The 24,757-nt window shown below is 43.2% G+C and overlaps 1 protein-coding gene across 1 annotated transcript in view; it reads left to right on the top strand.

The window, feature by feature from the left end:
• BRINP1 (BMP/retinoic acid inducible neural specific 1) overlaps window positions 1–23,835 on the top strand; it is a 91,161-nt gene extending 67,326 nt beyond the window's left edge. The window contains exons 4-8 of the mRNA XM_009282257.1: window positions 2,000–2,169; window positions 3,474–3,579; window positions 10,343–10,579; window positions 16,007–16,229; window positions 22,663–23,835. Of these exons, the coding sequence (XP_009280532.1) occupies window positions 2,000–2,169; window positions 3,474–3,579; window positions 10,343–10,579; window positions 16,007–16,229; window positions 22,663–23,803 (1,877 nt within the window). The 3' untranslated portion in view covers window positions 23,804–23,835. The remainder of the gene's footprint in view (window positions 1–1,999; window positions 2,170–3,473; window positions 3,580–10,342; window positions 10,580–16,006; window positions 16,230–22,662) is intronic.
• The last annotated feature ends 922 nt before the right edge of the window (window positions 23,836–24,757 follow it).

Genomic DNA, 24,757 nt, shown 5'->3' with positions numbered 1-24,757 from the left:
CCCTGTAAAAGTCACCTCAAAGATGAAACCTGAAAATGCATTGACAGCGGCCAGGCATCTGGTGTGCAGTGACCGCTGTTTCTCACGCTAATCACAGTCATCTTACTACCTTGTGCTTTGCCGGCTGTTTGTGGTATACACCTGTTGTGTTTCATCAGATATGTGGGTTTTAAATCTTCTGAGACAGGAACCACCTTTCTGCTGTTGTGTGGATAGAGCCTGATGTGACAGAGCCTTGATCCCTGCCAAGGTCTGCTCGCACCGTTCAACACATAATAATGTTAACAGTGATAAATGAGATCAAAGCTGGTCATTTTCCAGGGAAAGTGTTTTTGTGAGAAGTAACATTGATAATACTGTTACTACTACAACTTTGATCGTGGTCAAAGGATAGTATGTTATTTTTAACAAAATATTAAAGAGAGAAAGTTTTACATGCCAAACTTTTCCACTTAGTTCCCGTGAAGCCAATTAAAAGATTTAAACCGATCAAATCTTTTGATGAAAAGTGTCTTCTTTCTACCAAAAATTTCCATCTTTCATCTCAAAGCCAAAGGCTCAATCCTCAACATATCAATTGCTTGAAAAACTGAAATCCAATAAAAATATTTTGATTTTCAGCCAGAATATTTTTGGTCTGTTTTCAGGCATTTGGCTTCTAGATAAAAGCTGGAAAAGTTCCAGGGAAAGCAAGGAGGAGGGCTTACTGTTTTTTTTTTTTTATACATGCAATAAAAGAAATTATTTGGACAAATCAAACTATTTCAGCTAATATGAATTTTTAAGAAAAGTAAGTGCTTGTTCTCGTTTAAAAAAAAAAAAGGGGGGGGGGGCAAAAATGCTGAAGAGCAAAATATTTCTTGGCCTAAAAAGTGGTGGTGCATTTTTTTGACCATGCTATCATTGCCAGAGGCAATGTATTCATCAGTGGTTCATCCATCAAATCAGAACAAGTACCATTCTTCTCATTAAGAGAGCTATGTAGAAATGGCACATTCCTACCCTAGGTATCTATTCTCTTCATTTATTAAAATCAGAACTTCAGATGTTAAGAATGCAGGATGGTATTCTACCTTTTTACTCCTTCTATAATGCCAGCCTTACGTTAAGAATGAACTGGTTTTTAATCTGGCTCATACAGCACAAATTGAACTTTTAGGTAAATATTACTTCTCAGCTTCGTGTCCTTTTCATATATCTTTTGTTAGATTCAGGTTTTTGCTAATGCTTAGGATGTTTGGTGCTATCAGGTCTTAACTGCTTCACTCCCAGATTCTCTGTGATTATTGGCTCAAAATCACCTGTTGTCCCTTATCTTGCACAATATTTTTCGCTCTCCACTTCAATTCACTGAATGAGACTCTAGGAGAGGAAAAAAAAAAGCAGAAAGGGTGGTTGGTTTAACTTACTCATTTATTCTTTCCTCTGACTGTTGTCCTTCGCTCAGCCCCCTGTCCTTACCCTTTTGCATGGTCACTGGAAGCTAAAGAGGTACAACTAGCATTTGTTTGTCCTCTGAACCCACCTACGTATCTATGTCCTATTTGCAACTTAAATCATCATTTATTCCTTCTAGAAATCAGGTCAGAGAGAATTGCATAAAAGTGGCATCTTCTCCAGTCAGGTGCACATCGTTCCATAGGCACTGCCCATAGACAAAAGCATTCCTCAAATGGGACAAATGGTCTGAATCCTTTCCAACCATTGTGGTAAAGCTATGCTGGCTAATAAACGTCCAAAACGTTATCTACTCAATTCACTGGAGCTGATCTATAAGTATGGTGGACCTGGCCTTTCTGGCTGAATAGAGAAGGAGGCTCACATATACTACACTGAGATTCTGGTACTGGTGAGGAAGGGTGGGCTCATTTAAGAGCACTTTAGGTGTTGGACTTTTCTTTCTTTAGGTGCAACATGTGACATCATGCATTCCTGTTAAGATGACCCTACTTGGCAGCCTCCTGGGCCTTACTGAAATCTTCTTTTCCTTCTGCTGCAGGAGAGGAGGCTTTGACCATGTACATGGACAAGAGCCGCCTCGACAGAAAGTCAGGAAACGCTACCCAGAGCGTTGAAGCATTACACCAGCTTGCTTCCTCCTACTTTGTAGACCGTGATGGCACCATGAGGAGACTCCATGAGATCCAGATCTCTACCGGAGCAATCAAGGTACTGTATCTTGCATTGGGAAGAGAAAGAAGATTGTGTGTCCATACCAATACTGTAGGTATTTGGGGCAGGACTTTGCCAGTCCAGTGTGATGTCTTTTTTGATCACAAGTTGTTTTGTTCCCACGCTGACTTCCCAGGGTAAATTGTTCTCTTATGGACCTTACTGAAGAATTTCCCCAGGGTCAGTAATATCTGGAAAGAGGTGAGCATTCAGTGTGATGGTTATGTAGGATAGGAGACTTCCACTATGTGTGGCAGTGACCTGTGGAAGGGAGAGAGGGAACAGATAATCCAGATCAGTGATGGAGGTTGGAAGGGAAAGGCAGGTCTGTGAAATGGGCAACCTTGTGCAACCCAGAAGTATTTTCCTCTTGTGGGTGTAAGACTGCTAAACATCTCTCTCTAATTTACTACAAGAAAAGGTGAAAAACTCAGTGTGGCATTACTGAGGCATGTGGAATGAAACGGACTGAGAGACGGCTTAGGGGTGCAGCAGGAAGGAAGAGGAGCTGCTCAGAGCATACAAAATAGGGAAAATGGCTCTGCAGACAAAGGCTGCCTTCTCTGCAAGCAATCAACCTATACTGGGGAGGGATTTTATTGTTGCAGAGTTCACTCCAGGGAAGGCGATGTGGATGGAGTCATCATTGTTAGCCATTTCTGAAAGGTTTCAGCTCTTGTTATTGTTCTGTGGTGTCTCATGGCTGAGTCTGTTCCCTTCTGGATGGGAAATTGAGTTGAGATATTGAAACAGTGAAAGCAGATAATCACCCTCTGTGAATTCAGGAAGGGCAGCTCTCCTCTATGGCTGGAAACCAACAGCAACAACCACAGCAACAGCACTGCAGGTCACCTGTGCCTCCATCTATCCTCAGCACAAGGATGGTGTGCACATATGTTGTGGGAGCACTAGGCACCATTGTGGGCTGGCAATCCATCTCTGTATCTTGCTTTCCAGTAAGAGAAGCCAGGGAATAATTCCTCTACTGCCTTCTGATGTTCTCCAGTGGAGATCCTCTATGAGAAACGTCAGTCTGCAGGACCTCATTGCCAAGCCCAGGATAATATGCAGTACCATAAAGAAAGCAGATACAATTCACTCTATTTTTTCAGCTTGTGAGTGTGCCAAACATTAGCCATGTCTGTTCAGTGTGGGATATTTTTTCCCAGTTAGGGAAGATGCATTTTGGATTGCATCAGCTGGTGACAAGGGGTCATTATATTACAAGGTCTGAACCTGCCTGGGGAAGATGTGATGCTGCAGTCAAAGGGAACACTCTCTCTTTTCTACATCCTCCATAGGTAACAGAAACTCGGACTGGCCCCCTGGGCTGTAACAGCTATGACAATCTGGACTCTGTGAGTTCTGTCCTTCTGCAAAGCACTGAGAGCAAACTCCACCTGCAAGGTAGGACACAGGAATGAGGGAGATGGTAATACAGGGCATGGAGTGGGGGGATGAAATGAGAGATGGGTGGCCTTTTTTCTAGACCTTTCCCCTCCTCTGTTTGCCGTGATCACCTTCTTCACTGTACGTTCCCAGAAGCAGGACCGGTGGCTTCATATGATGCTCAACACAGCAGAGCAGGGCTTGACAGGGACTGAGCTAAAGGTGCAAGGAACTGCAGACTGGACCCCAGTGAAGTGTCTGGGTGCCCCCTGCCATTGAATTTTGATGGACTTCTTTGTATTATACATACACCAATATAAATAAATGTGACCTTTTCCATTAATATTTAAGGGGCATTCTGTCCACGTCTCTCTTTGTCCCTCCCAAATTGCTGATTTGCGTAAGAGGTTTGCAGATCAGCTTTTGGGACTCTCTAATGACTGTAATCTTTGGGAAAAGTCACAGAGGTTTTATTTGGATGCTAGAAGCCATGGCTTCAGTCCCAGTTGGGGAGCTAGTCCAGAAGTCAACAGATAGAGGTCATGACTGAATTAATAAATAAATACATGCTGGTTAGCAAGAAGTCAACTTTAGTAGAAGGAGGAAATTCACTGGGCGTGTAATTTACTAAGGTTATTCCCAAGTTTTTGACAAAATAAGGAAATGTGGGATTTAATTGCTCATTTGCCCAGATGGTTTTATTTCTGGAATCCTTGTACTTGCACAAATTTTAATTTTTCAGATGAATGGGCTACATTACATCTTCTGCTTTGAGTATAATTTGGCAAGTGCTGTTTTAATCTTGGTTTCACAGAAACTGGGTTTCATTTACTGAGTCGTGTTGTGGATATATTATTATTTTTGTTATTATTTGCCTTTAAAAATAATAGGCAGGTTGTTTTCACTATTCCGTTGATTATCTAAATCACTGAGTTCTGGTCCGTACCTAATTAACAATAAACAATTTGAGGCTTTTTATATACTGTGATGATGGCTGCTGGTAATGAAAACTCAAGGATGACAGATCAGATAAGTAGGTAAACAGCTAAATAAGCAGACAGCTCAGTTTATAGGCAGACAAATGGGTAAGTAGGTAAATCAACAGATTTACTATTGGCTATCTGATCCTACAAGAGAAGAGAAAAAGCAAGATGCTAGGGAGGGGGAAGGAGGTAGAGAAAGAGGGAAAATTTAGGAGAAAGAGGGGATGTAAGGTGGATAAGGCTGTGATTTCTGATGGGAGCAGACAGAGGACCTCAGGGGTCAACCACACATGGGTTTCATGGAGCTTCATGGCATAACCCAGTGCAGACAGAGGGCAGACCCAAGCCAAAGGAGACAACGAGGGAAGGGATGAAGGTGAGAGCTCTTCCTAATAGAACAAAGTGACCTTTAATGCTACACCTGAGTGTTTTCTGCCTAATCTGGAGTGCGGTTCTTGGGATAATTACCCAGGATCCTTATTCTGCTCTGAGAGGCCTCATTAGGAATTAGTCACAGGGCTGCAAGTAATGGATTGTGACCGAGTCTCCTCTGATCTGATTAGCAGCCGAGCATGAGCTGCTGACAGAAATCCATGTTACTACCTTCGTGTCACTCTGCCTCCGAGGCCAACTCAATAAAAGAGCAGCATCTTTGTGACAGGGAGAATTTCTGTTTCTGAACTTGCTTGCTGCTGCCCAGCCCTGAGAGTCGTCACTTTAAAGACGTGCCCTTTAGGAGATGCAATGGCCAGGCCCAGAGCTAAGCTACCTTCATGCCTGCACGTAGGGTTCGGGAGGGTCAGCCAGCCTGGAGATTTAGGGGAGGACCTGGATGCATGCAGAGTGCGGGGTGTCTGGTTCTGCACCTGTGGTTACATGGACAGAAAAGCATCACTAATTTATAAACCAGTATCCATGTGGACCCAGCATGCATGTACATCTGTGTCAGATGCCTGCACTGGGGTATATATACAGGTACATTTATCACAGTAGCTCAGAAAGTTTCCCTTTTTCCTAGCACTATCTGGGGGCAGGTTCCCCGTCCTGTGCATGGGGAGGGCTGTGTGGTGATGCAGCCTCCCCTCATGGGACTGGGGGGATCCTGTTTTGGGCCAGGATCTCACAGGTGACTGCACTTATTTGCACTTCGTATCCTCCTGTCCCTGCCACCGGCACGAAACTGTCCTTTCACCTGCCTCCACCTATAGTGTGGCTGATGTACGAGCTGCCTGCGCTGCCTGGAAAAGGAGTAAACCAGAGCATGGGAGGGGAAGATTTTAACAGCTCTACAGCAGTCTGATGGGAAATGGGAATTTGTGTTCCCTGGAAAAGTGTCCTAGGCTGAAATTTGAAAATTTAAGTGGAAAAAAGCAGCATTTTGAAAGTTTTGGGAAATTAAAATTCCAGAGACATATCCTCTTGGACAGTGTCAGTATATGTCAATATTACAACATGGCACTATTTCAATAAGATAAAATCCTTCTGTGCAAATTAAAATTCCAGAGACATATCCTCTTGGACAGTGTCAGTATATGTTATTATTACAACATGGCACTATTTCAATAAGATAACCTTCTGTGCTATTCTAAACATTGTGACATTAAACAGGAAATATTGCGTATTAGGTAGTTACTATAGTGTTACGTCAAATATGGTAATAGAATATTAAAATTTACATTACAATTAATATTAAAGTCTTTGCCAAGATGGGCAGAGCAGTAATGACAACACAAAAGATTTCAGCTTTTCAGTGAAACAAAATGAGGAAGTATGAAAAATACATTTAGACCTTTCCCTGTCAAAAGTGCTTTTGGAGTCAACATGCTCTCACAAAACGCTTCAATGAAACTGTGTTTTCAACAGAGAACTCTTCTGTGGAAAATGTTTCAAATAGCTCTAATTTAGAGCTGGGAAAATTTACCTTTTTTTAATGCAGGAAGCCTTTTATATACAGTCCAAAGCCAAACATCTCCCTCTAATAGTTTTTCTAGGTGAATTAAGGACATGTTCCCTTGTCAGATGTTTCATATTCTGCCTGTAGTTATCTAAGCCAAACCCATACCAAATCTGTGCTCGTCTTAATTTTCAAAGAGGAACTTTACAGAGTGGCAGAATTCCTCCTTCTGATCACTAAGTTACCTTCAAAACTAAGTTATTCTCCCTAACATTTGTCACCAGCAAACTTACCTTCTGCTCCTGAGGCTGCTGTGGAGGATGAGCCCATTCTTTGTGCACCTTGGCTTGGATTGAGGTGTTCACCCCGTGAAACTGGCCCAGTATCTCAGTCTTTGAGATCAGGTTGCCCTCCTGCTCGGCTGCTGAGATGAGGTCGCTTTATCAGCAGACAACATTGAAAGATTAATTTTTTTGTTGTTGTTTGCAGTATTCAAGGAAAATTCTTGGAGAACAAAACAGCATCTTGGGATGTTTTATTAAGGTCGTGGTTGGCAGCAGGGCTTTCCCGGCTAGCATGGCTGGCTGCAAGCTGCTCTGTGGGGCTTGTGTGCTGTTACAGTCCTTGGGACTACAGCTTTAAAGGTGGCAAATGAAGCACCCAGAACAGTGGTCTCAACCAGTATGGCCTTCTTACAATCTCATGTTTATAAAGCTTACCTTAAAAATGATTAATCACACCTGTGCTTTACTGAAAGCTGTAATCAATTCAATTTCAGCAATATTTAGTCACAGGGCATGGTACAGAACTACATACGAATGATGGAGAGTACCAGGACTGGGTGAGATGCTACTGGCCCAGTACTTGTAAAACATCTTGCTAGAATCTGGTCACAAGGAAGCTCAATACAAAACCAAAAATATTGATATGAATCTGCCCGTGTCTGAGTATGATGATAAATGTGTAGGTGTTTATGCATATATGTCAAAGTACAAATGTGAAAGCAGGCATGGTTGTATTTCAGTAACCCTAATGCTGATTTCTTCCACAAGGAAATTCCTGGCTGGAAGATCTGAGTCACATGTAATCCCTACAAAATGTTTGCAGTTTTAAAGTTAGGGCTTTGCATTTGGTGTATGCACACTCGTGTTTTGATGAGTAGCTGGGTTTGTGTGTCACTTGTTCCTGGTCTAAGCACATATTTGAATATGTGCTGCTTGTTAAATGCTACAATTAACTGCATGGATTCCAGCAGAACTGCTTACCTGATTAAAGTTAAGTATTTATACAAGTGTTTTGTCAAATTGGTGTTAAGTGTACAGGGGTCTGATTACGTCTTAAACATGAGATTATTTCTTACAAGAGAAGGTAATCCTGGAAATGTTTTTTAGAAACCATGAGTTTTATGGACTCATAAAAGCATCCACATCAGGCACTCTGTAGTGTAGGATGGGACCGTGTTATGTTTTGGAGATTACAAGGTATTCATATTTCTGCACGTGCTGAGATACCAACAGATGTTCCTTGCTATGGGATGTGCTTTCCCTGAAACTTTAGTTGCTTTTTTTATCCCTCTCCCCTCCAGAAAAAAGTCTCCAAAGCCAGTATCATTTGTAGCTGGGACCAGACAGCATGTCAGTGCTGTTACTCAAGTTAAAATTCAAAGAGAAAATATGGTGAGCTGAAGAGCCTGCAGGCATTTGGGCCTCATGTTCAAAGGTTGGAGGAGCAACCAGGGCAGGTTGCTCCTCCATGAAGCAGAGAGTGGAAAGATTTATTCATGGGACTTGGACCATGAATAAACAGGGTCAATGCACATCAAGAAGTCCAGCCCGCCTCTCCTGTGAGCTTGCAAGCTCAGTGAGTACAGCAGCCTTCAGGCTCTCCAAGCCCCTTTTGTAGATCTCAGTCCTTCAATAGTGCTGCACTTTCTTTCCATCCTGAACGAAAGTTTTGGAGTCTGGCAGGTGGGACCATCCCTAATGTCAATGTGAAGGTTTGAAAAGGGACCATTCCTCTGTGGTGGTTGCTTCAGATAAATCCCTAAAAGAGACCGGACTTCAGTGTTCTTCCTGAAGGATGTCAGGAAACATCTCAGGAAAGACCGAAAGGACCTCAAATTGCTGATCCTCCTTAGACTACTTTTGAGGTGTTCGCAGGGATGCTGTAGACTGTGGTCAGCCCCTTGCATGTTCCCTCCCTTCCCCGCAACAGCACCTCAGAAAAGGCAGCAGGATCTACACAGACACGGTGCTTCCAAATGCTGGGATTGAAATCCTTCCTTGTGCAAGTGTCACAAACATCTTCTCCAGCTGAACATTGCTCTGCGTTCATCCTGCTTGGCGGCTGCAATTGCTCCACACTCGACTGCGAATTAGGTCAGACAATGGGGCAGCTTGCCGCCACCGGGCATGGTGCTCTCAGAGACTGTGCCCTGGCAGTAGCAGGAGGAGAGAGGAAACAGAGGTCCCTGTGCCTTCAACACTCTCCTGATCCCCCCACACTTGGTCTTCCGGAGGGACCTTGTCAAGGCTGAGGTGTCTCTGTGGAACCAAAAGCAAAAGGGTAATGGGGGTCCTTGGGGCACCGCCTGCTGCTTTTCTCTTGCCTGAGGTGAACATGACCCATCACAGAGATGGGCCTGAACTCCTGAAAGGAGTCACAGCCCCTCCTGCCCTTCCTGCACACTCTCATCCTCTGAATTATTGTCTTATTTTCATTCCACTCCAATGAGCTGTCAGCCACAGATAAAGTAATTCAGTGCAATAGAAACACAAACAGATGGGTAATTGACCCGCGTGCCTTCATTACACTGGAGTTCAGCACTGCTGTTCAAGCCATAAACTCCTTTATCTGCCACTCTGAAATCCCTGGGCCTTTTACAAGGAAGGCAAAGCGGGCCAGTCTTCCTGCAAAAGGGAGCTCTCAGAGTTATTGTTGTCTCTGCCTCGTGCACCGCAGATGCTGACCGAGTCTGACAAGCAGGACTCGCCAGGTAGAAGGAAACAGATGTGAATCCTCAGGGACATCTGTAGGGAGCCCGGAGATGGGGGCTGGAGAAGGACAGGATGGAAAAATGTGTACACTGTACACAGAGCAAACATTTAAACTGTTATGTCCTCTAGTACCTGAGCAAGCGTACACCTACACTAATGCCTGCACAGATGGATAGATACACAAACACTTGCTATGGAGAAAGAGACATGGGGATAGATCTCTCGGCTAATGTAAATCTTCAGAGCACCACTGAAATCATTGGCACTAAATCCATTTGCACTTTTATAGGATTTGGCAAGTAGCCTTCCTAGCAGGGAGCGAGCTGAAAAGAATCAGGTACCCAACTCCTGTATTTATACTGTGGGAGCTGGGCACTTAACTCTGCAAGGGTCTTTTATAAATCCCTGCTTGTATTATTTTCCTTTCTTCTGTTTTTCTTTCTTTCTTCTTTTCTCTTTCAGTGTGTAGTTTCCTTGTTTCTGTGGTACCAAACCTATTTAGTCTCTCTCAAAACAGGTCAGAACAGCATAATGATCATCGCTTCTGAACTAGCGCTTTGTTGCAAAGTATAAAACGCACAGGTTTTGCTTTCAGGTGCTTTGTGCTGTACTGGGATCCAGGACTGGGATGAAGGGGGTACACTGGGTGTTGAGAAGGGGGAAGATATTTGTCACCCTTCTCTCATAGAGCAGATGGGCTCTGCTCTCAGCTAACTCACTGCTTGCACTGGAGGCATGCAATTTGTACCCCACCTTCCTTACTCATGACAGCTCCGAGAGAAATATCCCAGCAGCTTTTAATTCCTCAGCATCACTTTCCCAAGCTGTTAATGAAACAGGTTTTGAAAAGAACAGATACCTGAAATGACTCCCCCCCCCCCAATCCTTGCCTCTTGTTTCTATGCCAGGTCTCCAGATCATCTTCCCTCAGTATTTACAAGAGAAGTTTGTCCAGTCTGCCTTGAGTTACATCATGTGCAATGGCGAGGGGGAGTACATCTGCCGGAACAGCCAGTGTGGCTGCCAGTGTGCGGAGGAGTTCCCGCAATGCAACTGCCCCATCACCGATATCCAGATCATGGAGTACACACTAGCAAACATGGCCAAGACCTGGACAGAAGCCTATAAAGATCTGGAGAATTCAGGTAACAAAGCAAAACACATTTTCCGATTGATTTATTTCAAATAAAACTTGTCAGTTTATAGCGGTTAAGAATCCTTTCTTCCCTTAATATAATGTTCCAGTTTGGATAAAAAATAGAGGATATTGAACCCAAAAATGTGATCTTAGTCTTAGAGGAAGTGTCTTTTTTTGTCTTTACACGTACAGACAAAAACACACACCACACATAATTCTATATAGAATGGGTTATTTTCCATGGAAGAGTTTGTTTGATTAAAAATCTGGTTTTTCATACTAAAACAGCTTAGAATCTCTCTTTAATAGTTCTACAGAGAAACTTCCACAATATGAATGATGCAGAAATTGCTTTTCAGGTTTGCATGAATGATTTATTCTGCTTTGCTGAAAGGCAATTCACAGAGAGAGAGCACAGGCCAGATGACACCTCATTTGAGATAGAGAGGAGAAGGGAAAATGACTTCTCTCTCCTACAGTGACGATGCCTGCTGGTGTGAACGTTTCTCTTCTCCCTTCACTTTCTCTCAGTGTGACACTGTGGGTGTCAGAGGAGTTTATTCCACGTTGATGCTGGTAGCACCCATAGTAGGTGTGCAACATCAGTCTCAAGGGCTTGAGGTACGAAAGAGAGCAATGTTATCAGTGCAATGACATCCTTTCCTTTAGCAAGTGGTCTGCCTACCCTGCAGCCACACGGGCACTAAGCAGAACTTAATCAAGAACTTCTTATCCCTCTGTTGCCTCTCATCTCTTAGTGTTAGCCAGTTACTTTCCGACACGTTTTCTTTAATGATTATTGTCATAACTGTCCAGGTCTCCATGTTAGAAAAGACGACTGTGAGGAAGGGACCATCTAGCTCCATTCAAGGCATTGAAGAATTCTTCTTCAGAAGTTTTCCCAGCAGCAATTTCTTTCTTCATGTTGAAGGTCACCTTAATCCCTTTAATGGTTGAAATGAAGCGGCCTATGATGTTTCCTCAACAGGCTGTTGAGGACTGCTTCATACTTCAATATGTGGACCCTGCTGGTGTGTCTGCTGTTGCACAGATTCTTATGTCCAGCTCACACTGTCAACTTGGTGCTCAGCTGAGCAGAATCAAAGTAGTAGTTAACGGCCCAAGGCTGATGACCATCTTGACAAGAGCACCCCATATACTGTGGGGAGCCACAAAGCTGGGGCAGTTCCAGAAGTAGGTCACTAGCTGAAGAGGTCAGTGGCTTTCTGGGAGTTTCTATAGATTCATAGATGGGGTGGGTACACCAGGGCAAACCTGAAATGTGGATTTCGGAAGCTTCTGCTAGCTCAGTACCACACAAATTAGGATTACTGGCAGTGCCTGCCAGCACAGCTCTGCCGCTAGTTAAGTGTTACTAGTTGCTAGTTCTGGCACAAGATCTTCACACAAGATGCTCAAGAGCCACGTGTTGGCCACCACTCCTCAAACCCGTTTACATTCCCAGGGGATCTCACCCAGACACTTAGAAGGTGAGAGCCCTGTGGAGAGAGAAGAATTACAATACCACAGTGACTGTTTTACTGTTACATTCTGTACTTGTTGCACTTAATCTAAGCAAAGACTGTGGTAGATAATTATATTCAGTCTCCCTTCCCTTGTGATTTCAACAGGGGAAGGTGTTTTTCATTTGCCATGTTAAAGTGACACATTGCAGTGCAATTCTCCACTGTGCTATAGCCATATTCCACCCAGGACTGGAGGCTTTTCAGGGCTAGGTGGAGTGATTATCTGTATGTTTAAAGCTGCTGCATCTCATTCATCACTTTGTTGCATCATGCGTGAACTTATCTTTTGAGATGAAAGTTGCTATCACAAAAAAAATTAGCATTTTGCTTCTTTGTTTTAATAAATATCCCCAATAATTAGAGGATTTTCTTCATAATGAATAGCAGAAAAGAAATCTCTAATGACATCTGAAGACTTTTCCAATAAAGTGGGCTGAAAGCCACATAAGTGTTTGGAAAGCAAATACCATTTGCACAGGAAGCTGCTGATAGCCTAAAAGATCTATATTCTGTTTCTGATTTGTGTTAGATTCCTATGTCAATCTGAAAAAATCATGCAGGGCAAATCAAGAGTTGGTGTGATTTGGGATAGCATCTTCAAAGTCAAGGAGGCTGCAGCGAACTGATGCTGCTTTAAATCAGCTCAGGAGCTCTCTCTTAGTCCTGTGCTTCATTGCTCATGTGTAAATTGAGAAAAATAATACTGCCTTATTCTTGGCATTTTAGTATGGCTGGCCAAAAAATTCTGCGTCAGGACTTCGATTCTGGATTTTAAAACAGCCTTTTGATTAAAAGTCATGGTGGTTTTTTTTTTTTTTTTTTTTTCCAGTACTATTGCTTTCTGATGAAAATGTGATTTTTTTTTTTTTTTTGGACTGAAAAGACAAGCACTGGAAAAATGAGAGTTTCATCTTTGAAAGAGATGTTTGACATGACCATTTTGCTACGATGCCACCATTCTTCTTCAGAGGCTGGACCCTCTGCCCCGTACCACCTGTGATGATGAGTCATTGCCATGGGACTGCCTGCAGGGACTGGGTGACTCTGCAAAAAGAGGGGCCATGTTGCATTATGGGAGATGTAGTCCTAGCCATCATCAACATTTTCTGTGCAGATAAATAAAATAAAAACAAATGCAAACGGCCTTATTAGTTAATTGGAAATTCTCAGGGTGAAGAATGAACTATTCCCAGAAAGGTACAAGGCTTAGTACAATGCAGCCATAGTCTCGGCTGGGGCCTCCAGGGATAGTTATAAATAAATATAAATAAGTAATGAAGCAACTATTATTTTTTGAAAGTATTTTCTTTTTGCACCCCCCCTTTTTAAAAAAAAACAACTCCATCCAGCTTTTATTTTGCTCATTTGTTTTCCCCCCAACGTTGCACTGCAGTATCAAAATGTGCACACTGCACTGAAATTTCTCCCTTACCCGTCTCTATGAAAAATGTAGCACATTCATCATCAGAGGGAAAAGAGCTTGGTCTTTTGCACAAACAGGCTTTTGAGGAAATTGATTTATAAGGGGCGGGAAGCAAATGCAAGGCTTTTACTGCTGAAAGGTACCAGGAGTAATCAGCATGGTCAACAGAAGCAATTATACATGATGATAGTTTCAGAGGACCACTGAACAGGAGAGAATCATTTTTGGGGAGGAGAAGGGCACTGAAAGCAGCATTACAAATAGAGTGAAAACCTAAGAGATGATTAAAAAAAAAAAATCTCTCAGTTATCTTTGGGGAAGAAAGGAGACAAGCAGATGTCCCGTGGATCTTGATAGTGAAATGATGATAATTATTTTTATTAGGTGCTCAGTTTCACCATGTGACGAGTAGGACATGAACATCCATTTACCATCTATATAATGATGGTACTGACTAATGCATAGATACTCTTTGTTAGGCAGTTAAGCATGAACTGCAAGTTCCTGAATAATAGGAAATCTGTTATGCAAATATATATAAGCTGTGTAGAATAGGTTGTAAATTATCTGGTCAGATTTTCTCCAATAATTCTATGGATTATTTCTTTTTTTGAAAAGATATCAGCCTTTACAGGCTTTCATTTTTTGCCTTTTTTTTTGTTATTGTCCTCTTTTCCTTATGAAAATGGGATGAAGGAATTTAAAAAAAAAGAATTAGGAAAGGAAAAAAAAATGTAGATAACTTACAGAAAAAGATGGCTGCATTTCTTGTTGGATACTTTCTGGGGTTTATGGCAGGGCTCTAGTCCACCTCCCTCTAGAAGCAGGACTACCGCCAGCACTAGATCAGGTCAGCCATGTTTTTGTCTAGCAGAGTCTAAAATGAGAGATTCTTCTACATCTTTGGGCAGCACGTTTCAGTGCTGCATTACCTGCAAGTGAAGAAGTTTTTCAATAAATCACTTGAACTTCTCAAGCTGCAAACTGTCTATTACTCCTTGTTATATCATCTGTCTCTAATAAGAGTTTCTCTCCTTCATATTTGTTAAGTACCTTTTAAGCAGTTGTAGGCTGTAATTAGATTGCCCCTTGGCCGCCTCTTCACCAGATTAAACAAGTGCAGCTCCCTCCACCTGACCTTGTAGGACTTGTGCTCCAGGCCCTTGACCATCTTGGTAGCCCTCAGCTGTGCCCTCCCCAGTTTCTCAACACTCATCTTTAATTGGGTGTCCCTAAAGCTGGGCAGAGAAATGCAGGTGCAGCCTCAGTAGTGCCAAGAAGAATTAACTTTCCCAACCTACTGGATTTAGCCCAGTATGCAGTTTGTGTTACTTCCAGTGAGAACATAGTGTTGACCCACCTTCAGCATGATGCCAGCCATAACCCCCAGGACCTTTCTAGCAGCTGCTACTCAACTGGTTGTTTCCAAGTATGTGCTGATGTGTGGGGTTGCTCTGCCCTGGTGCAGAGCTTTGTTCTTTATTGCACTTTATGGTGTTTTTGTTGGCTCACACCTCATGTTTCTCAAGGTCTCAGTGTGTCAAACACAGTTTTCTGGTATCAAAAATTGGGTTATTTTCTACTGAGAAAGTGGGAACCATCTGTTTTTTCCATTCGAGGATGTCCCAGCCTGGTAATCAGAGTCTAAGCAAACTCTCAGTTAGGAAGAAAGGGGTGGTAAATAGGAACAGGATCAGATTTTCTGTTTTGTGATGAAAAAACTTCAAACCCTACATAATGTTTTTTTCATTATCAAACAAAATCAAATGCAAATAAAGCGATCACAAAACAACATTTAACAACATATTTTTGGATCAATTAGATTTTTTTTTTCCTTTGGCTAAAATTGACACATTTTGTTCTGACTTTAGCGCTGCAAACTATTTTATTTTATTTTCATTGTTACATAAAGCAACTCATTTAACTTCAAATGAGAAAAAAGAATCAGGATGCTCTTTTTAAAAAATTAGAAAACAGGACATTTTAACACAATCCAAACCCTTCCTCTGGGGATTTTTTAAAGCTTTTGTTTCTCTTTTTTTTTTTTTTTTTTAACACAGCCAAAGTGATTTGACTTCAACAGCAAACGGAATTTTAGGAGCAGCTGAGAAACAATTTAAATGAGAACTCTTTAACTGACAATGATTACAACTCCCTGCTTTTTGTTCATAACCCCTAGACTATAATCCCATGCTCCAGGGAATTTGCTCTCTTTTTTCCTCCACCCTGTACATATTAACCTTATTGTTTCACCCTAATACTCTCCGGGTTTCATTTCCCATATGGGAGCAGCAACAGCCATGGAATTAGTGAGCTTCCTGGGGCAGAATGACAGACCAGTGAGTTAATGGACTTCACCTTCTTTTAGCAGAGCACTGAGGGCCTCATACATCATTGCTGTTTCTCCATCCTGCTAATGAAAAGCTTTGTAACTTTGTTATAGTTCAGAAATCTCTGTACTTCTCCACATTTTTGTGTGTTCCAGATGAGTTTAAATCCTTCATGAAAAGGCTACCTAGCAACCACTTCCTGACCATTGGGAGCATCCACCAGCACTGGGGGAATGACTGGGATCTGCAGAACCGCTACAAGCTGCTGCAGAGCTCCCTGGAAGCCCAGCGCCAGAAGATCCAGCGCACTGCCCGCAAACTCTTTGGCCTCAGTGTCCGGTGTCGGCACAATCCTAACCACCAGCTGCCTAGAGAAAGGTACCTTCATCCTTCATTGGGGATGGGTGTGATGTGATGGGTGACTGATGGAGCTGAACCTGGGCTTGGACCTAAACCAAACAGCCCAAGTGTTTGGATATAGGGTATGCTAACATGGAGGCTTGGGGGAAAACGGTAAAGTCTGGGAGTGGGTTGAAATTTCTGGAGGTGTAAGTAGCCTTTATCACATACCTAAGCATATTCACATCCCTTCTCTGTGGTCTTACCTACCCAGGTGAAGGGCACCCACTTATTCTGTAGTGTTCTGCAAGACTCTTACAGGGCTGACATCAGACAACCAAACAGACTAAGCTGCTTTTTAAGCAGTCTTGCATCATGTACCACAGCCAAGCTTTAGGCCTCCATTTGCTGTTAAAGTAGACATATGGAGCACAAGATGCTTCAGCCCATTTTTGAGCTGTGCTCTTCAATAAATGTAGCCAGAGTGAAAAAGAAGCTTTAGTCTCACTTGGAATAGATCACATTTCTTCTACAAAATGCAGAGTGAACCTGCAAACCTGCACTGACCAGAAGCCTAGCAATGTTATTACAGATGGAGAGAGTAGATTTTCCATTACAGCTACAGCAACTATTGATATCCAATAGTCACCTCCTGCTGGCTCCTTTCAGCCCTGACCTATAGCTGAGTTTAAGTTAGCTTACAATCATTTTTAGAGACTTGCATCCATGGATTTTAATAAACATTTCTTGCTGTTTCTTTCTATGTTGTCTGGAGTGAAGTAACGCTGAAAAGCTAGGAAAAAAATGAGTCCAAGTGCCTTTTCTTCCATGCTTCTCTTGGAAGGGTCAGGCCAAGTTAATATTTGCAGAGAAACTGTTTTTTTTACCTCCTTCATTACCTAAATATTAAATCTCAAGAGAAAACAAACTGATTGACTGCTGTCTCCTGTTATCACCCAGCCCCCTGGCCACTAAGCACATTGAGTTTTCATTTCATCACTGTGCAGGTCAGGAAACTCTTCCAGAGCTTAACAACTCTTTAATTACCAAGAAATCTCATGTTTCTGGACAAAGACTTGATGGACTTACTAGGGATAAGGAGAAATATCTATTAAGTTTAAGAGATTATGAAAAAAAATCTGGAGAACTTCCTAAAATTGGCCCATTCCTGCCAATTGGCTGAGTTGCTATCAACAAGCCAACTGGTGGAGGAGTCACAGGCACGTCCAGGCATTATTATGAGTTGTGCCACAACAACAGCAAAGTGAAGCAGCAGTGAGCAAACATCCAGCCAACCATCTTGCTGCAAAGCATTCAGATAAATATGTCTTTAGCATTTCTCTTCTATTTTAAAAAGTCAGCCACACAGAAAGGGAGCCTCCAACTAATACTATAAAATCTGGGGGAAGGAGGACAAAATGGATGATGGCAGCTGGGTTTTTAACTGACTGATGTGCTTGATTTGTTTAAGTCAACACCACCAAGCATATTATCATTTCTTTTCTATTTGTCATTCTGCATTTGTAGCTAGGCAGGGGAGGGGTTCGGTAGACAGATGTGTAACAGAAAAGGTACGCATTTCATCGTTCTTTTCACAGGGCTTGGAAATACTCTAATTTTCTAATTGTTACTGTACAGAACGACAGACGCTTATCAAGCATGCCAGTGGCTTTGAAAGGATGGAAAGGTTCTATTAAGAGCAAGCCTTTCTCTCTCTTTAATACACATAATAGTAAGCCTACTTTATATATCAAAAGCAATGTAAAAAAGAAATAGGATTGCTGTTGATTGTCCTCAGGGAAAGGAAGAGGTGGTGTTTCCGAAAGAAAGAAAGAGTAGGGATTTTGGCAATTAGGCTGATTCTTCATGACCTTTTGCAATAGCTAAAAAACACTTCTTTGCAGGCAAGTTTGTTGGTTTAAAAAAAGAAACCACTCCTCAGTTGTTAAAGGTTCACTACTGAATGAATACCTATAGTTGCATTTTAAAACTCTGGATGTAAAATATAAATAACATCCAAAGGAGGGGGGGTTTGATACATGTTCTGGGCTCCAGCCAAATTGTCATTAGTTAAGAATACATCTCACAGCTGCTGAGAATAAAAATAGCATTTTCTACTTCACTGTTCCGTATAGAAAGCCCCAAAGTACCTCCACAGCAGCTAGTGCTGGTTGGAAAGTGAAAGGTGAATTTGCAAAGGAAAACTTGTTAAATCCCTACCTTTTTTCTTGCAATTAAAAAAAAAAAAATCTGTCTTGCTGGATCGGGTTTTTGATTGGGTTTTTTTGTGGTTTTTTGTTGAGTTTGTTTGTTTTTGTTTTTTGTTTTGGTATGGTTTGTTTTTTTAATCAGCTCAGACACCATCTATAACAAAGTTGCATCTTTGTCTCAAGGGACACCCATCAGCCTCTTCCCCTCCCCAGACCTGATTAATCCTGAAAGATGACAAGTCAAGAGAAAGAAAATTATTCATCACCTTTCTGTATAACCTGACCTCCACTTCTGATCTGAAAGCCAAACACTGTCCTGCAAAACATTTTTTTTTTTGTCACAAGAGATAGGTTTTAAATGGTGAAACATCTCTGCATGATTACCTGGCTCCCAGTTCCCAGCATTGCCAGGGGACTGCATGTCTCCAGTGAGCAACAGCAAGAAAACACTGCAAAATAACTCTCACTCACAGCTTTGCCTGGATGTCTTTTTTTTTTTTTTTTTTTGTTTTAGTTTGTAATGTAAGATATTAAAGTTGAATGTAAAATTGCTTGACAGTGACCTTTGAAGACATAGTTCTCCTTTTTTTAATTTCACATACTTTAGTACTTTATACTTTGAACTGGCAGAGGTAGCAAACATTAAGCAAAATAACTTTTGCAATGATATTAAGAGAGAGAAAGATAAACTGATGACTCCTTAATGGAAGAGAAAATAATTAAGATGAAAAGCAACGGCTACTCTGCTACTGGCTTTCAGCTTTTAAACAGTGGCTCTTTTCAGCTTCCTTGTGCCCTGACATCTCCTGGTTATATTCACATGAGTCTGAGCCATCACGAGTGTATGTTTTAAGAAGTCAGCTGAAGGGCTGTGACTGGTCCTGCATATATTCTTATCCTGTCCCAGTTGCAAGACAAAATGGGGTAATTTACACCACTTTTCCTCTTGCTCGCTCTATCACACTTCCCATTGTCATGTTTGTAGCCAATGCCCAGCTCTGCCCTGGATTCTGCATTTTCATTTAATTACGTCCTTTATTGCTGCCATCAGCAGATGGTGGGTAGCCTTCTTTTCTTTTTTTTTTTTTTTTTTGTCCTACTTGTGTCTTTGCTGAATGCTAAGACATATACATGACCCCCCCCCCAAAAAAAAAACAAAACCCCAACCCTCTTTCTCCTGATCTCCTCCCATCCTTCCTCTACAAAGTTGGTCTGGGGAACAGGAAAATTACTAGTTTCGATTGCAAGATATCAGATGAGACTCCTTTCTCGTTTTGCTCTGCCGACTGTTAGTGTAAAAGGAGGACGGAAGGATAACATTTTTTTTTTCCTCTAAGACAGAGCACACCTAAGACAGACAGAATGTGGTCATCTGACTGATTTTTATCGTGTCCCCTGCTGTATAGCTTGGCAGTCCTTGTCCCATGAACTCAATGGCATTATCAACATGTAAAACCTGTGTAAAGCATCGAGCCAGCACTGCACAAATACACTGGGAATCCTGTGCATGAGCGAGTGCATGAGGAAATCAGGAGAGTCACGTTCACTTGCACAGAGCTGGAATTGAGATCTATGCATGGTAGTTGCTCAGTGTGTCTTTGGCTGTCATTTGCATATGCAGCTGTACAAGGCTATTGGCAGCTGTATGAAAGCGGTGGCAGTATGTGCACACAGGCACACCTCTGACAGTGCTGAATACCCCATCAAACCCACCTAAGAAACCACCTTTAGTCCTATGAGCAACCATTACTACCTCATCTGGAAGCCCAGTACCACAAAAAGCAACAAATGTAACCATGGAGAGCGCTGTGGAAATCAGGGAAATACTGTCCTCACCTCATGGACAGGGGTAGGGATGCTGAGAGGGTACCTGATGGAGCTGGACATTTACCATCTATCTGCCAAGCAGCCTGCTGACTCAGGTCTTATTTTCTTTGTGCTACTGGGTTTCTCGCTGTCCTTGTCTTGGTGAAATTACAGCAGGAGCTAGAGACAAAGGTTGGGGCTGCAGGAGATACTCCCTTCAAAGCAACCTCCGATTTTCATCGTTGTCATTAAGCCCAATCACGGGAAGAGGCAGCATGCAGGAACCTTGTGCTTCGCTTAAGCAATTCCCCCAACCCAGTGAACCCAGGCAGCCAGTGTGCGTATATTGGAGAGTTGCTTTGGTTTTAGTTCATCCTCCACTTGCTCATCATCCCTCAGCTTCATGCTTAGATTAGTGGTTAGAAGCAAAGAAAGAAGCTTTCAAGGAGGTGCATGGAGGAATCAAGGTGGGCTCACAGCACCTTAGGGAGACCGAAACTTGGAGCCTGGGTGCCTTGCTAAATTCAAGTGCATTTGGCTGGCTTTCCAAACAGGAACTGCAAGGCTTCAGACGGGGTGAAAAAATATTTGTATTGCTGAAAAAGTGAGCAAAAATTCACCTATGAGCAGAAGGCAGACTCAGTCCCCAGGGGATGGTTTTGAGAGTGCTTGTTGCTGTCAGCAATGTGTTTTGCAGTCGCTGTGCTGTGCTGTCCCCTCCCCTTCGAAGCAGAGCTGTCCTAGAAACCAGGAGGAGCCTTGTGCACTTTTTCTAGGGACCAGGGCTGCCACTGTCTCCCTCTATGGCAGATATTTATAGAGGTCACTGCCTTGTTCCCAAGCTCCCCAGCCAACCTTGTCTTTTCCACTAGCAGGAGAGCTCCTGTTAGCTGTGAATAAGGGAAAGAGACCCTGTCAGCCCTGTACTACAGGAGGAATGTGAAAATTGTGTCTTCCCACATCCAAGGCTTCAGAATTTTCCTGCTAATACACTTCCTTTTTCCTCACTATCTCATTTTTTTTCCTTTCACTCAGTTTCTTCCTGTTTCTTTTCATTCCTGCCTGTCCTCTGTCTTTCAGTTGTTGCTGTTGCTTTGGTTTTCACCTTTCTCCATCCCTATTCCTCCTTCCCACTGCATTTCTCTCTCATTTTTCCTTTTACCTGCACATTTTCCCCCTCTTTCTTCCCCTACTCTTTCTGCTTCTGCTCCTTGATTATTTCTTTCCTTCCAGCGCTTTCCTCTGTTTTATACTCTCATCCCTCCACTTGCTCCCTCCCCCTAATCATCTTGCTGTTCTTTGCTGCTGTATCATTTAATGCCTTCTTTGATACAGCCTACAGCTTAATGATTATTCGGAGGTCAGGCGATGCAGGTGCCATGAATTTCACTAATCCAGCTCTGAGAGCCTCTGTCCATAATCACTCCTCCCGTTCTACAGGGACTGAATCCTAATTTGTCATTAGCCAGTCCTCTCACTGCAGTGCTACCAAGAACTTTTTGCCCAGAGGAGACAATGAAGTATTCATTAGATGGGGGGAAGGCGGAGGGGAGGGAGCAGGCGGCTGAACAAGGCATTCTGCTGAAGGCTGCTGAGAAAGGAGTCGCTGTACTGAGATTTCCTGAGGTGGGGGAGAGGGGGGGAGAGGGGGCAGCAAGGCAACATTGCAAGTGGGTTATACAAAAACCAAACGTGGGTTACCGTGTCATTCATTAGGAGTCGTTCCAGGGCTGCAGGACGTGGAGGTGAGGGTGCTGATATAGCAATTATGGGAGTGGTGGGCCTTGGGAATGGGCAAGTGTAGGTGCTTGTTAAGGGGAGAGGCTGTAAGAGGAGGTTAATTAGCAGCAGATTTTTTAAAGAAGAAGCTGTTCTAGCAGCTTTATCCTTATGCACCCTGACTTCCACCCTCTTTTCTGCTGTTATTGAGCTCTGCACCATAAGCAGAGGTTACTACTGGCTTTGCCTCATCCCATTACAGGTCTGTTTTTGGAGAGTGGGGGGAATTACCAATGACGTGGAGAGGAGTTTTCTCCCGCTAGCCTAGAAGTTATGCTGACCTGCAACGTTCGATAGCTCCTTGGTCTCTGGTGTGGCTTTATCAGCTCCATTCCCATGGTTGAACATTGTCACTGTGGCACTGATAGGACCCTTGGCAGGAGACTCTGCCAGTCTCAGCTCCTAGAACAGTGTGAAGAGAGAGGCTTCAAATGATCAATCCTAACTTCTAGCTATTTCTTAGAGGGCTTTTGTTCTCCACCAAAAGAGCAAATAGCAGATGAAAGATTCAGTCTTGAAATAGGCTGGAATAGCTCCCAGATGCCAAGGCAGGACATCAGTGTTCTGAGAGCTCTGCCTCAGATATATCCCTGAAAACACTGTGGCTCCAGTAAGATGCCAACACCAAAGACTGTGAGGCTCTAACGATGCTAATGCTTTCTTCTTTGTACCTGCAGGACAATACAGGAATGGCTTACTCGGGTCCAGTCCCTGCTCTACTGCAATGAGAATGGGTTCTGGGGGACCTTTCTGGAAAGCCAACGAAGCTGCGTTTGCCATGGTGGCACCAGCCTGTGCCAGCGCCCCATCCCCTGCATCATCGGGGGCAACAACAGCTGTGCCATGTGCAGCCTTGCCAACATCTCTCTCTGTGGCTCATGCAACAAGGGCTATAAGCTTTACCGGGGTCGCTGCGAGCCTCAGAACGTAGACTCGGAGCGGAGCGAGCAGTTCATCAGCTTTGAGACGGACTTGGACTTCCAGGACCTAGAGCTGAAGTACCTGCTGCAGAAAATGGACTCCCGCCTGTATGTGCACACCACATTCATCAGCAATGAGATCCGCCTGGACACCTTCTTCGACCCCAGGTGGCGCAAACGCATGTCCCTCACCTTGAAGAGCAACAAGAACCGGATGGACTTCATCCACATGGTGATCGGGATCTCCATGCGAATCTGCCAGATGCGCAACAGCAGCCTGGACCCTATGTTCTTTGTCTACGTCAACCCGTTCAGCGGGAGTCACTCTGAGGGCTGGAACATGCCCTTTGGGGAGTACGGCTACCCACGCTGGGAGAAAATCCGCCTCCAAAACAGCCAGTGCTACAACTGGACCCTGCTACTGGGCAACCGGTGGAAAACCTTTTTCGAGACCGTCCACATCTACCTACGCAGCCGGACTCGGCTGCCCTCCCTGCTGCGTAATGAGACTGGCCAAGGGCCTGTGGACCTTTCTGACCCCACCAAGCGTCAGTTCTACATCAAGATCTCAGATGTGCAGGTGTATGGCTACAGCCTGCGTTTTAATGCTGACCTACTGCGCAGTGCTGTGCAGCAGGTCAACCAGTCATACACGCAAGGCGGGCAGTTCTATTCTTCCTCCTCTGTCATGCTCTTGCTGCTGGATATTCGGGACCGAATCAATAGACTGGCGCCTCCCGTGGCCCCAGGGAAGCCCCAGCTGGATCTGTTCTCTTGTATGCTCAAGCACCGCCTGAAACTCACCAACAGCGAGATCATCCGTGTGAACCATGCTCTAGACCTGTACAACACTGAGATCCTCAAACAGTCGGACCAGATGACAGCCAAACTCTGCTAACCTGGACTTTTCAGTGGACATGTTGGTGATTGATCCTTTTGCTGTAAAAAAATAAAAGAGAAAAAAAAAAGAGAAAAAAGTAAAAAGAAAGAAAAGTGGGGGGAAAGTAAAGAAAGGGGGGGAAAAGCAAGATTTGTAAAATGTAATTAATATACGAAAGAGGAGAAAAAAAAGAGGAAATTCTTCATTTGTTGAAAACTAAACCCGTTCTAGCAGCTGTATAAAACTGTCAGGCATGTTTGTTATTTCTATAATCCGTCATAAAAGGGTAACACCTTACTCTCTCTTGACCTTGGGGGTGTTGCTTGCTAGTCCTCAGGGGCAGCAGAGTAAATAAAGGGAGGAGCGGAGAGAGGGGCAAACTTCTGTAACGAACTGTAAAGCTTTCTGCTATGCAGGTGCCAAGACAAAGAGACAAACAAAAAAAAATCAAAGCAAACAAACAAACAAGAGTTATATGTAAATGTAAAAGAACTGCCATTATTCCTATAGTGGGAGTAAATGGTTAAAGATAAAAGATACTTCTTCTGTTGAGATTTATGCCAGCTTTATGTTGAGTTATTCACGCAGCCTGTGCTGAGCTTTGCTGAAGGACAGAAGGTGATGGCAGTCCTTTGAGAGTAAAACTAATGCCTCATTGGTGAGAAGACACATAAGAGGTTGAGGGTGGGTGCAGGTCTCAGGTGTCTTCACTTTGGGATTTCCATCTTGGAAGACTTTTCATCAGAGGTAGAGTCTCAGTACTTGCTGAAGAATGGGACATGTCAGGTCCCTTGGCTACTTTGCTGAACTGGAGTTCGTACTGTGCATCAGACTGCTGTTGCCTTCAGTGATGTCAGAGCTTAACCCCTTGAGGATCAGCACCTGTAGATCTTCAGAGTCACTCATCTTTAAGGTACTTCAACAGAGTCCCTAAAACAGAAAGCCAAAATCATATGCCACTTTGATAAACCT

The sequence above is a fragment of the Aptenodytes forsteri genome, unplaced genomic scaffold (genome assembly GCF_000699145.1).
Source record: "Aptenodytes forsteri isolate BGI_AS27 unplaced genomic scaffold, ASM69914v1 Scaffold325, whole genome shotgun sequence".
Classification (NCBI taxonomy): Eukaryota; Metazoa; Chordata; class Aves; order Sphenisciformes; family Spheniscidae; genus Aptenodytes; species Aptenodytes forsteri.
Note: the sequence above shows the minus strand (reverse complement) of the source record. Positions and strands in the feature narration are given on the sequence as shown.